General features: G+C 35.5%; 4 protein-coding genes and 4 long non-coding RNA genes across 8 annotated transcripts; 4 read left to right on the top strand and 4 right to left on the bottom strand.

The window, feature by feature from the left end:
• The first annotated feature begins 46 nt into the window (after positions 1-46).
• Positions 47-2,420, top strand: SPOM_SPNCRNA.678. The gene has a single exon (NR_151044.1). It is a non-coding gene; the product is annotated as a non-coding RNA (long non-coding RNA).
• Positions 158-2,158, bottom strand: kri1 (krr family protein). The gene is made up of 2 exons (NM_001018452.3): positions 1,903-2,158; positions 158-1,775 (listed from the first exon to the last, which is right to left on the bottom strand). Exons 1-2 carry the CDS (start codon positions 2,141-2,143, stop codon positions 220-222), a joined length of 1,797 nt encoding a protein of 598 aa, NP_593054.1. The 5' UTR covers positions 2,144-2,158; the 3' UTR covers positions 158-219.
• On the bottom strand, positions 2,337-6,118 carry pan2 (poly(A)-specific ribonuclease complex subunit Pan2). The gene is made up of 7 exons (NM_001018451.3): positions 6,043-6,118; positions 5,900-5,998; positions 5,689-5,855; positions 5,445-5,571; positions 4,827-5,404; positions 3,483-4,789; positions 2,337-3,445 (listed from the first exon to the last, which is right to left on the bottom strand). Exons 1-7 carry the CDS (start codon positions 6,058-6,060, stop codon positions 2,475-2,477), a joined length of 3,267 nt encoding a protein of 1,088 aa, NP_593053.2. The 5' UTR covers positions 6,061-6,118; the 3' UTR covers positions 2,337-2,474.
• SPOM_SPNCRNA.2315 lies at positions 2,633-3,487 on the top strand. Its single transcript, NR_191683.1, has one exon. It is a non-coding gene; the product is annotated as a non-coding RNA (long non-coding RNA).
• Positions 3,712-4,028, top strand: SPOM_SPNCRNA.2314. The gene has a single exon (NR_191682.1). It is a non-coding gene; the product is annotated as a non-coding RNA (long non-coding RNA).
• A 62-nt stretch (positions 6,119-6,180) lies between the features above and the next one.
• Positions 6,181-7,012, bottom strand: SPOM_SPAC22G7.03 (uncharacterized protein). Its single transcript, NM_001018450.3, has one exon. The coding sequence runs from the start codon at positions 7,000-7,002 to the stop codon at positions 6,292-6,294; it is 711 nt and encodes a 236-aa protein (NP_593052.1). The 5' UTR covers positions 7,003-7,012; the 3' UTR covers positions 6,181-6,291.
• SPOM_SPNCRNA.677 lies at positions 6,483-9,090 on the top strand. The gene has a single exon (NR_151043.1). It is a non-coding gene; the product is annotated as a non-coding RNA (long non-coding RNA).
• On the bottom strand, positions 7,073-10,595 carry kap111 (karyopherin Kap111). The gene is made up of 8 exons (NM_001018449.3): positions 10,488-10,595; positions 10,321-10,446; positions 8,255-10,276; positions 7,977-8,214; positions 7,752-7,936; positions 7,618-7,713; positions 7,390-7,571; positions 7,073-7,324 (listed from the first exon to the last, which is right to left on the bottom strand). Exons 1-8 carry the CDS (start codon positions 10,518-10,520, stop codon positions 7,234-7,236), a joined length of 2,973 nt encoding a protein of 990 aa, NP_593051.1. The 5' UTR covers positions 10,521-10,595; the 3' UTR covers positions 7,073-7,233.
• Positions 10,596-10,633: the final 38 nt, after the last annotated feature.

Genomic DNA, 10,633 nt, shown 5'->3' with positions numbered 1-10,633 from the left:
TGGTTTGTTTCAATTTTTGTATACGAAAGTACGTTAGCACTATATTCTGTACGCTGGTTATAGTTGTGGTAGGATTCAGCCCATTCTTTTATAAAGTTTAACCAAGTTCCTAACGTAAACATGTAAATATAAAGATACAAATTTAAGTCTATAAATATCTAAAAATCAAACAAATGATGATATTATTATTTTACTAAAAAAACCTAAATGAAATTCCATTCATTTCCCAAAAACTTGTTTCTTCCATTCCCGAAGCCGCTTTTTCTTTCCATACTTCTTTTTATCTCTAGCAATCTCTTCCGGAGTACGATATGGAGTCATCTTTTTTAGACCTACATAATTATTAAGGTCGGCATCTGATGCGTTAAGAATATCAAGTATATCAAGTCCAAATGTCTCTGGGGCGACCTGTTGGTAGCGAAATTTAGAGTTTTTAACAATCACCGCCTCAGGAACACCGTATTTTTCTTCGACGTACTCATCAATTTTTCGTTTTTTCTCCCTGATATCTTTACGTAAGGATTTTTTTGATTTTTCACGATTTCCAGTATCTTCAACAGTTTTATTTTCTATGCTGCCCAGATCTTCGGATCCATTATCCACTTGAGCGATGTCATCGATGTCTATATCATCGCCAAATTCGGGCTTTTTAGCAGAATCTTCTTCGTAGTAATTTTCGTTAAAAATTTCTGACATTTTGGATTCCCATTTTTCCGGATCAAAGTCTTCATCTAAATCAAGTTTTGAAACATCGATATTTTTGGAACCAGCAATTTCAATAACCTGATTAAGTTTCTCCTCTAACTCTTTCCGTTTAAGATTTTTGAGTCTGTTGACTTCCTCTAGTCGCTTTTGAGATGCTTCTTCAAGTCTTTCTTTTTTGCGATCACGTGCACGTTTACGAGAATCATCCTTCCTTCGTAAACTGTCAGCAACATTTCGAGGGTGAGAAACTATTTGGCTGCCAGCCTCTTCTTCAAAGCGGAAGTTAAATTTGTTTTCAAATTCCTCAGCATCTTCGTCAAATCTGTTCTCGGCATCAACCTCATCAATAATTTCTTCATAGGAAGGTTGTTTGGTGTTGGAAGTTCGCCATCCACGATTCATCATATATTTCAATAAAAAATCTTCATCTGACGGCTTAATTCCATTTTCATCATCTTCAGTATTAACAAGAACAGATGGACGCTGTTTGACATACGAGGATGATAAATCTTCTAAAACTTTTCTAGCTTCCTTACTCTGTGCACTTTCCAACAAAAACCTTTCATAGCCATGCTCTTCTTCTTCAAGTTGTTTTTTCGTTTTCTCTTTCTTTACTAAAAAATCACCATCTTCGTCAGATTCATTGCTCACTGCATCCTTATTCCCGTTGACATCATGAAACGCTGCTATTGTTTCTTTTCTTAAACGTTCTTGCTCCTCGACGTGAGTGGGATTAGCATCGTTTGGCATTGGTTCATCTTCCTCCGCATCTAAAATTTCGCCCGATAACAATTTTTGACGATGGTAGTCTTTTAGTGTGACGGAGCGAAACCCGTCCTTACTTTTTAATGATCCTTGCACATCCTTTTCGACTTCATCAAAATACTTCTGTTGAGAATCATATAGATCAGGATCCTTGTTCCGAATTTTGACAATCATTCGTAAAATAGCAGCATCCACTTCAGGAGTGACAAGTTCTCCATCCGAATCTTCTTCCTCTTCACTGGAACTCTCATCGCTGCCTTCACCATCCACTCCATTAGCCATCTGTTCCCCGTATTTTGCTTCTACTAATTTTAGTTAGTATACCTGATTCACGTTTTCTTTTCAATTGAAATTTCATAAGCAATAGAATAATCGCCAAAGATTTGCTTTTCAACTGATTGCAAGAAAGCCATTACAAAAAAATTTACTTACACTTTTGAAGCTCCTCACGCTTTTTATTGTGTTCAAATCGCTTTGCATATTCTTCGTTAATTTGAAAAGAATTAATTTCCTCATCTTCAGAGCTGCTTTCCTCTAATAAGTGACTTTTGCTAGTAACGTTTTCTTGAAGTTGATCAATTGACTTTTTATCAGTTGGTACGTTGGAATTGATAACCTTTTTTTGAACCAAAGCTTCACGTGCTTTCTTAGCTGCTGATTTTTTTCTGGGCATCTTGTGAATGGTAATGGAAAAAGTTTGGTGGGGTATTTTAACAACAAGTAGTGAAAAAAGTTGGCAGTGTTGCTGTAAAAGTTACCACCAAAAACTAAATTTGCAAATGGTGGTGAGTTTTTAACTTCAATTAATAATATAAAAAATGAGAATTCGAAGAACAAGAAGAATAAAAAACTAAATTGAATAAGTTGCAACTAGTAGACTAACATATCGGAACATTATAAGTAGTATTAATTTTGAAAAATACACAATGAAATTGATTACTACCATTTCAGTAAATATATAAACAATCTTTTTTAAAAAAAAGCCGAAGTAATTTCCTAATCATTTAATTTGTCTGATTAGATATGACAGATTCATCGCCATAAGAATTGCGATCTTCAAGTGACATGGATGCAACAGAAGGAGGACGAAATTTAAACCGACGACCAACTTCATAAATGTTATCAAGGGTTTCCTCTAGCTTACCCTGACTTTTTAATTTATCATAGCAATCGTAAAGTTTCAAAGCAGTTAGGGCATCTTCAATAGAATCATGTTCCGTTAGTTGAATTTCTTCATCCAACAAATACCAAGCCAAAAATTTTAAAGAAAGTTTTCGTTGCCGTGAGCTCAAGAAAAATAAATCAACCGTATCAACAACCTGCTCCGGCGGAACCAGCAAATTAATAATTCGAAAGTCTTTTTGTAGACCATGACCAACGAATATACATCCAGCATTTACCAAAAGACGAAGCTTTTTATACGCAACTTTTAAAGGAACGACATTATATGGAGAACGATCAGGATCTAAATCGCCAGGATGTATACCTGAATATTCCGTAAGATAGTCAGTAACCTTATCGTCAGTCGCAACATAATCGTCTATGAATGGCAAACCTTTGTTAGGCCCTTCCCCACGTAAAACTGATACACGAGCTAACGAGAGTTTACTGGGTTTAATGGTAGATTTAGTACCATCACTTCGTACCTCAGTTTCTTCCTGCTGTAGGGCAACGAACTCAGAGTCTATGCCCACTAGCATTTTAGGATACAACATTTCATCAGTTGTGAGAGGTTGAATTTTGTTGATAGGTGGGTTTTTGTTTAATGAGTAGGGTTGGTATAACAAAGTATAGTCTGATACCTCGTCCCATTGCGGGATCTTTGTATCAAGCTTTTCATAATACACTATGATAGGTATTTTCCAAGGGCCATGCACCGTCAGTGCTTCTTCTTCAGTTACCTCTTTAACTAGAAAATCATTAAAAATATACCATCGATTATCATCGGGATTATCAGAGCTGGTATTATCGGATACTGTCTAGTTAGAAAAATGATAATAACAAATTCATACCTCTAATTGTTGAAACAAAATGTGGTTCTTCGCCATTCTGCCGAATTTCATATATTATACCACGTAAAACATAGACAGATAATGACTGTTGATCCTTATCCAGGTTCGATATTTTTTGTGATACGCATTGCATAGTGTCATTAACTCTACGCAAATGAAGTTTCTTTGGTAGCCAATTTTTTCGAGCCCACAACTTCCAGTGTTCATGGTGCTTAACTTGCGTATTTATAAACAAACAATCAGGTAAAGAACGAATAAAAGAACGAAGCAAGAAAGGCTGGTGGGCTAAACAGTATTCACACCAACCTGGAGGCAGATCAACTCGACGATCCAGACTCATTTTAAATAACCATTCAAACGACAATATGGATTCAAGTTGTTGGGAAGGATAATGAAGGTCTATTATATACAAGGATGATTTAATTTTTTGACTAGTAATTCCACAAATTCCGCAACGATAAGTCTGCATTTCTGGTATGCAAAATGATTTCAGCAAAAAACTAACAGGAAATGAAGTCCCATCCTTTTTATCTTCGTAGTCAGCAATCCGTGAAATCTCTGTTAACATAAATTTGGTGAATTTCTGGATCACAAAGGAATCAGGAAATGTACCATCAGAGTAGTCATCAAACACAATTCCCAGAGATTGTGCAAATGAGGAATTTGAGAATGCTCTTAAAAAATTCGTAGCTTGGCAATTTCTTCCAGTACTTTCTTTAAGCATAGCAAACAAAAATCCAAGCTCACAAAGCAAACATTCCATTAAATCACACGGACCTAATGAATGGCTAATTGCTGCTTTCGAAAATGAAGGAACGTAAGACAAAAGCTGCAAAACAGAATTGCAGTATGAATTAGTGATGTCGGTTTCAAGGCCCGCGTACTTAGTTTTATTGTAAAATCCAAAGTCAAAATCTTCAATACCGAATTTACTATACTTAATTACCGGTCTTTGATAAAACTTCGGTATAGAATCAGGTCCAGATATTGTGTCCTCAATTTCTTCAAAATAAGATGCAGAACCTTCAATATCGTTTCCAGACATTATGTCTTTCTGCCTTTCGCTGTGAAACTTCGGGGTCGCCCCTTCAGATATTAATTTACGATTCAACCACGGGACTTCGATAATTTGATTTCGATGGAAAGACTTAATTTCTTGTGGAACAGGGTGCGAATTTTCCGATATCTGTTTTGCAATAAGAAGATTAGAGTCGAGGATAGGTTTTCCAACATCAAATATCAAATACTTTGACCATGAAGAAAGCAGCTCGTCTTTATAATAGGGCAATCCTATTGAGTTCAATGGGCTAAGTCGTTAGATTAAACTTTGATACAAAAACATACTCATTATTTTCTAATTGCACAGTTTCAGTAGAAGTGTTGGGTAACTGTATAGGCAATTTGAGATCACTGAAAGATGGATTTTCTAGAGGGCTCCAAAGATGAATATTATCTTCAACATCAGTGAAAACCATAGCATCACCAGTCGAAGCTATATCCATCCCAGTTAGATAAGAAGTTAACGGAATTTGCATCAACTTTGCATCCAAGGGATTTCCTGTATCAACAATATGAAATTGACCCGAACAAGAGCAAACAACAGCAGTGGTAGACAGCTTTGGATGCATACGGATGATAGTAGGACCAGCAGGAAATGGAATAGGAACAAGACTAGATAGATTTCGAAGATCCCAAACCTTAACAAATGGGTCTAGCATGTATGTGCCATGTCGCAATGAATAACCACATGATAATAAAAGGTTTCCAGAAGTGTCAATATCTGATATAGTGCCTGTATGCGCTACAACTTTATTGACTGGCTGAAAACTATTTGGGTCGCGAAGAATAATTTCACCATTTGTAGATCCACAACAGAGAAGTCTATTCCTTCGCATTATGAAAATGTCACTAACGTTTTTGTCCTATTAAATGTTAGTGATACAGGACACAAAGGAACATTACCTTATGAATTGAAATTCCTCGTTCAGCATTAACAACCGTAAGCTTTTGATGATATCCTCCTATAACAACTTCGGGATTATTACGACTCTGGTAGAACATAGCCCGGTAATCTATACAATCAGAATCCCTAGAGATTAGTACTGCATGTTTTGAACATAGAAAGCATGAATACAAAATGATCATAGATCGCTGAACACAAGGTACGGAACTACTAGATCAAGAATGCATATCATGATATACTTACTGATATCTCCATCTTATTGTTCCTTTGCGATTACTCAATCGTAAAGATTTACTAGAAAGGGAAAATACACCCCTTTCCTGTGGTAATACTTGGTGCACCGGACCCTCATGCCCAATGAATTGAGTATACGATGTTAGTGAGGGTCCGAAAGAAGATTTAATTTGACCCTAGAATTTACTTAGTTTCATAATTAATCTTTAATCTAACTTACATTTTTATGTCCAGTCCATACTAATTCTGAGTAGGGATCAAAAGCAATAGAACTTAAGGAACACGTCGATACACCATCATTTTCAGTTGTTTTGGTAATCTAATTTGTTAAAATTTATAATGGAATATTATAAAAATAATTACTTCTTTCCACGCATCCATCTCTCATTTCAAACAGTTGACTATAACCTCTTTCTCTAGGAGTTGAAGTGTTGGTCATAGCAAGCCAGGTTTACCTAATGAAAACTAGTAATACAACACAAACCTACGATTGTGATTTCAATCAGATATTAAATAGTTATATTAAACATTTGTATATAGTTGATAATCTGCAATGTTTTATATGCCTTTTCATTAGAACTAAATATTATATTAAGCGCCTGGTTATGAAAATTATAATGCAGAATGATCTTTTAAACTCATGCCACGAAAGCATGTATTAGCAAGCCAATCTACTAAAACTTTGTGTCTTCGATCGACTAATCGTCCTTCATCTTTCTCATGCGATTTTCTTTTCGATTCCCAGAATGTTGGTATCCATGTAGCATAAATAGTTTCTAAGCTAACGGTACGTTGTGTATCCTCATTAATTGAAATATCTTCAATAATAGGTATTCGTTCTTGTAAACCTCCTGTCTCACAAACTATAAGTATTTTACTATTTTGTAAGCAAAGCATCAAATACCTAGATAGGTAACGTCCATTTAAGCAACCCCTAATTTTTAGCAGTTTGGAAATATCTGCTATTCCCAGTATTAATTTTGCGTGCTTTAAACGTACTTCAACTATTTTTTCTAAATCATCCACATGAGAACAAGGAATCAATTGAATTCGTTCTAAAACTGATTGAAAATGAATGGAATAAGCTTCCTTAGCTAAAAATCCATCAAATGGATTTTCCATTCTTAGAATGTTTTCCATTGGATTAGTCGAACCTGTTGGATATACTAACACGCCTTCGTCCACATCATTGCACTCAAGGGCATTTACTAAAGTAAGCAACATAGCAGAGATACTTCCAGAATGAACAAAAATGGGGTATTCAATGCTCGTTGACCTGACCTTTCCCCCATTTCCAAAATGCTCTTTAATTAGTTGTTGCATTAAGTAGTATAAAGATAATTTACGTGTTGTGCTCAATAAATACTCGAAAATCTTAAAAACCAATTTGATCAAAAAATTTCAGCCTATTTACTTCTTTAAAAAAACGAATGTTATTTCTCGTAAATTTTAGAATAAGCAGCATTTTGCTTATCTTTTATTATACAAAGTTAATTAACTGGAGACTATGTAGCTTGGCAGTTTCCTACCAAGCTATTTTATTTATTACATGATTTAAAAGGTCCAGCTTGAATTGCCATAAGGAGTACTTTCTAGTCCTTTGCAAAGTATCCAAAATTGTTTTACTTTGTCTTTTATTCGTGCCCTAGAATTTGTTGTTAACAAGATAATCATTACATAGACGTGATGAAAACGACAAATAATGCTTACTTAAGAAGATCTGTTAAAAATCGACGTTTGATCTCATTTGAAACATTCCGTGAAGGAAATCCTTCTTCTTCAAGTGACTGAGTAAGGCATGCTCTTGTCGCAGAGAAATTTTGTGCCTTTAATTTTCCTAATATATCTGAAAGCAACGGTAAAGAGCTCCGTGATGCATTTCCACCGAACCCCTATAAATCAGTATTAGTTTGCAAAAAAAGCATAAATATTGTTTACCAATAGTATTTTAGCAATAAGAGGACTTCGAATTGCATTCACGAAATCTGTATGAGTGTTTAGGAGGTCGCTTTTTTCGGACGTAATGAATGAAATCTTAATGTTAATATTTTTAACAGATAATGATCACTTACAATAAATTGGCCGGCTGCTGATTCTAACAATCTCTCAGGCTTGCCAAGCAAATTAATCGCGCGGTTTAAAATAAGTTGGGTAAAATCTGGATACATCGTTTCTAAAAATGAGGGGTGTTTTTGAAGAATTATTGAAAAGAAGTGATATAATTCGACTGTAATGTCGATATTGTTCATAAATGATTCTATTTTAGTTAGTATGGCACATTGCTGCTAATTATTTACCTTCATTGATTATAACAACAGAATTTTGAATCGATGAGCACATATCAATTAGCACTTTGTCAATAATATCAGTCTGGCCGTAAGGACATGTCAAAATTGCTGATCCCAACGTTAGCAAAACTGCTGCCGGAAATTCTGTAAATCTGTCACAGAAGTATTGAATGGTAGTTACTATAGGCAATGAAAATGGAGAAGGCTCTACTTCATTAAGACCAGCAATCATAATCTTGCAAATTAACTATATCATATTAGTATTTTCGGTTTAACAGATCACCTACCCCAACGACGTCGGAATACTGTAACGCCATAGACTCGGAATGGGTCAAAAAGGAAATGAGTTTTGCTTGAAATTCTGCAATGCACGATTGCTGCCAAAAAGTTGTTTCCTGGGTAGATTGCTCAACATCAATTATTGGACTTTCGCCAATTGGACTCTGACTTAAGGCCACTCCGGCTACGCTTTGGAGGCAGGATTTCAAAACGTTTTCGAATATTTCAAGATTAGGATATAAACTTGGTTGAAGTTGTGCGAGAATGCAGTTTAAAAGTCTCATCAGATAACTGATTCTTAATTCAATATCTTCTATACGTTGTGTAACATATCCAACGGAGCTATAAATCTTTTCTAGCACAGAAGGTACATATACCAGCTTGGGTGTTAGTTCTTCAACCACCGCCATGAATCCGTCGATTTCAGTTAATAGATGGGATGCACAAGTTGTACATAGAGTGTGTATTGAACGAGAGACAGTCATTTGTATTGAAGTTTCAGAAATGTGTAAGGCATCGAATAAAACTGGCAAAGATATATTAAGATATTGAGGGTGATTTTGAAGAAAGCAAGAGCAACTGCTTAATAATTGAGAACAGGTTTTTAATAGTTGCGGGTTTTGGAAAGCCGAAGCCTTTATAGCAAAACTCGTTTCAAATAACCGAGTAAGCCAGGCATCTAACGTATCACTGTCATTGGTGTCGTACTCTAAAATACAACATAAGCAATAAAATGAAACCTCTAATGATTGAGGGCTTCCTGTACCATCCGAGAAGAAATTCTCAATAGTCGTTATATACATAGCATAAAGCCTTTCTCCAAAAATGGAATAAGAACTTTCTAAAAGATCACCCAAATCACGTCTGTAACTATTGAATGAATCACGCGAACTAGAAGGCCAAGAATTCCATTGTTCGGGGGAGGGTAATAACATTTTCCACCATGCTTTTTCGACTACAGAAAATGCTATTTGCTTGAATATTTCATCCTTTGAAGGATCCGTAGCAGCTTTGCTCATCGAAAAATCCTCAATTAATGTCGTCCAGAATTCCAGAGTACGCCAGCTAACTTTTTCTTCTACTATTGCGTACCCTGGAAAACTAAGTAAAGAGGCTAAAATATACAACAATCGAATGGATTTTTCTTCCTGAATATGATCAATGATTTGTGGCAGCATTGCTTCGGCAAATCCAATAACAATGTTAAGAAAGGAATAATCATTTTCTTCTCCGCTATCAGGATCTTCTAACTCTTGTTGCAAATGAGTTTCACCCCACGGTCCAGTTAAAATAGTCCAAAGTCTTTCTATTGTAGGTTGTGTAATAAAATTGCTATAGTTCGCGAGAAGATCCGCAAGACAATTCATCGCTTTTTCGGAAACTTCATCGAGCGCTATGCAATTTACTGTTAAATCCATGCATTCAGTAAATGCTGGAAGGACACTCTGAACAGAAACCGAAGCTTTCGCCAAATATGAAGAAATAGCAATCATGCAATTTAGTGCCTCCTCCAAGGCAGCTACGTTCTTTTCTTTCGATAAATCCAGACTGTAGTTTGTGAAAATAAAAACAAGGACAGAGACAATGATGTTTGAACAGGGACGAAAAACGTTATTAAAAAGTGCATCTTCATTTTCTTTAGTATAGATTGAAAAAGATAACTCAAGGAGTAATTCATTAATATAGGAAGCGGTTAACTGAGCATTCCGCGAAGAAGCTGGAGGAAATAGATTATTAAGAACACTTGCAGCATTCATATCCGCATTAAAAAATTCAAGCTTGTTACAGAAAAGACAATAAATAACTTTGAGAGAAGCCTCTTCCTTTTTTTCTAACTCATATTTGATCGTTAAAGAAGCCAGCGTACAGATGACTTTCCGTTCAACTAGAGCTGGAAGCCCATCATCCCATAAGAGCTTCTGCAATAGCTGAACAAATAATTGAACAAGATCCTTGTCAGATAATGTTTCTAGTTGTGTGTTTATTTTCATTTGAAGTGTCAAAGCGCCAAAAAATTGCTCGTACACATCCTAATGATCAGAAACTCGATAATAATAATAATAACTTTACAAACCTTGCTTTGTAACATAAAAAGACCTATATTCCATCCTTGTTGAGACCTTTGTGCTTTCTGTAATTCCTTTTCGGTTGCAGCAATAGCAGATGGACTCAGTGACCCCGAGTATAGGTCATAAACAAGCTATAGCATGCATTAGCAAGGAAGCTTTAAAATCGACAAACCTTTTTTGCATGAGCAATTTCATTTCCATCCATTAGTGTAAATATTTGGCATCAATTGAAGCCCTGTAAACTACACTTTTACACACTAAAGTGATTATGGTTCGTGCTACGTTTTGTTAAGATGGAAGTACGCATATTAGAATACA

Source organism: Schizosaccharomyces pombe (assembly GCF_000002945.2).
Source record: "Schizosaccharomyces pombe strain 972h- genome assembly, chromosome: I".
NCBI classification, from domain to species: Eukaryota; Fungi; Ascomycota; class Schizosaccharomycetes; order Schizosaccharomycetales; family Schizosaccharomycetaceae; genus Schizosaccharomyces; species Schizosaccharomyces pombe.
This window is presented reverse-complemented; position numbering and strand designations above follow the sequence as displayed.

Coding starts and splice junctions, on each gene's coding strand:
- pan2 (NM_001018451.3), bottom strand. Junction 5,572..5,688: donor ACAATAAGATGGAGATATCA/GTAAGTATATCA, acceptor ACTAATCTCTAG/GGATTCTGATTGTATAGATT. Junction 5,405..5,444: donor GAGGAATTTCAATTCATAAG/GTAATGTTCCTT, acceptor AACATTTAATAG/GACAAAAACGTTAGTGACAT.
- kap111 (NM_001018449.3), bottom strand. CDS start 10,520: ATGGATGGAAATGAAATTGCTCATGCAAAAAAG. Junction 10,277..10,320: donor TTTTTATGTTACAAAGCAAG/GTTTGTAAAGTT, acceptor TCTGATCATTAG/GATGTGTACGAGCAATTTTT. Junction 8,215..8,254: donor AGTATTCCGACGTCGTTGGG/GTAGGTGATCTG, acceptor AATATGATATAG/TTAATTTGCAAGATTATGAT.
- kri1 (NM_001018452.3), bottom strand. CDS start 2,143: ATGCCCAGAAAAAAATCAGCAGCTAAGAAAGCACGTGAAGCTTTGGTT. Junction 1,776..1,902: donor GCGTGAGGAGCTTCAAAAGT/GTAAGTAAATTT, acceptor AACTAAAATTAG/TAGAAGCAAAATACGGGGAA.
- SPOM_SPAC22G7.03 (NM_001018450.3), bottom strand. CDS start 7,002: ATGCAACAACTAATTAAAGAGCATTTTGGAAATGGGGGAAAGGTCAGG.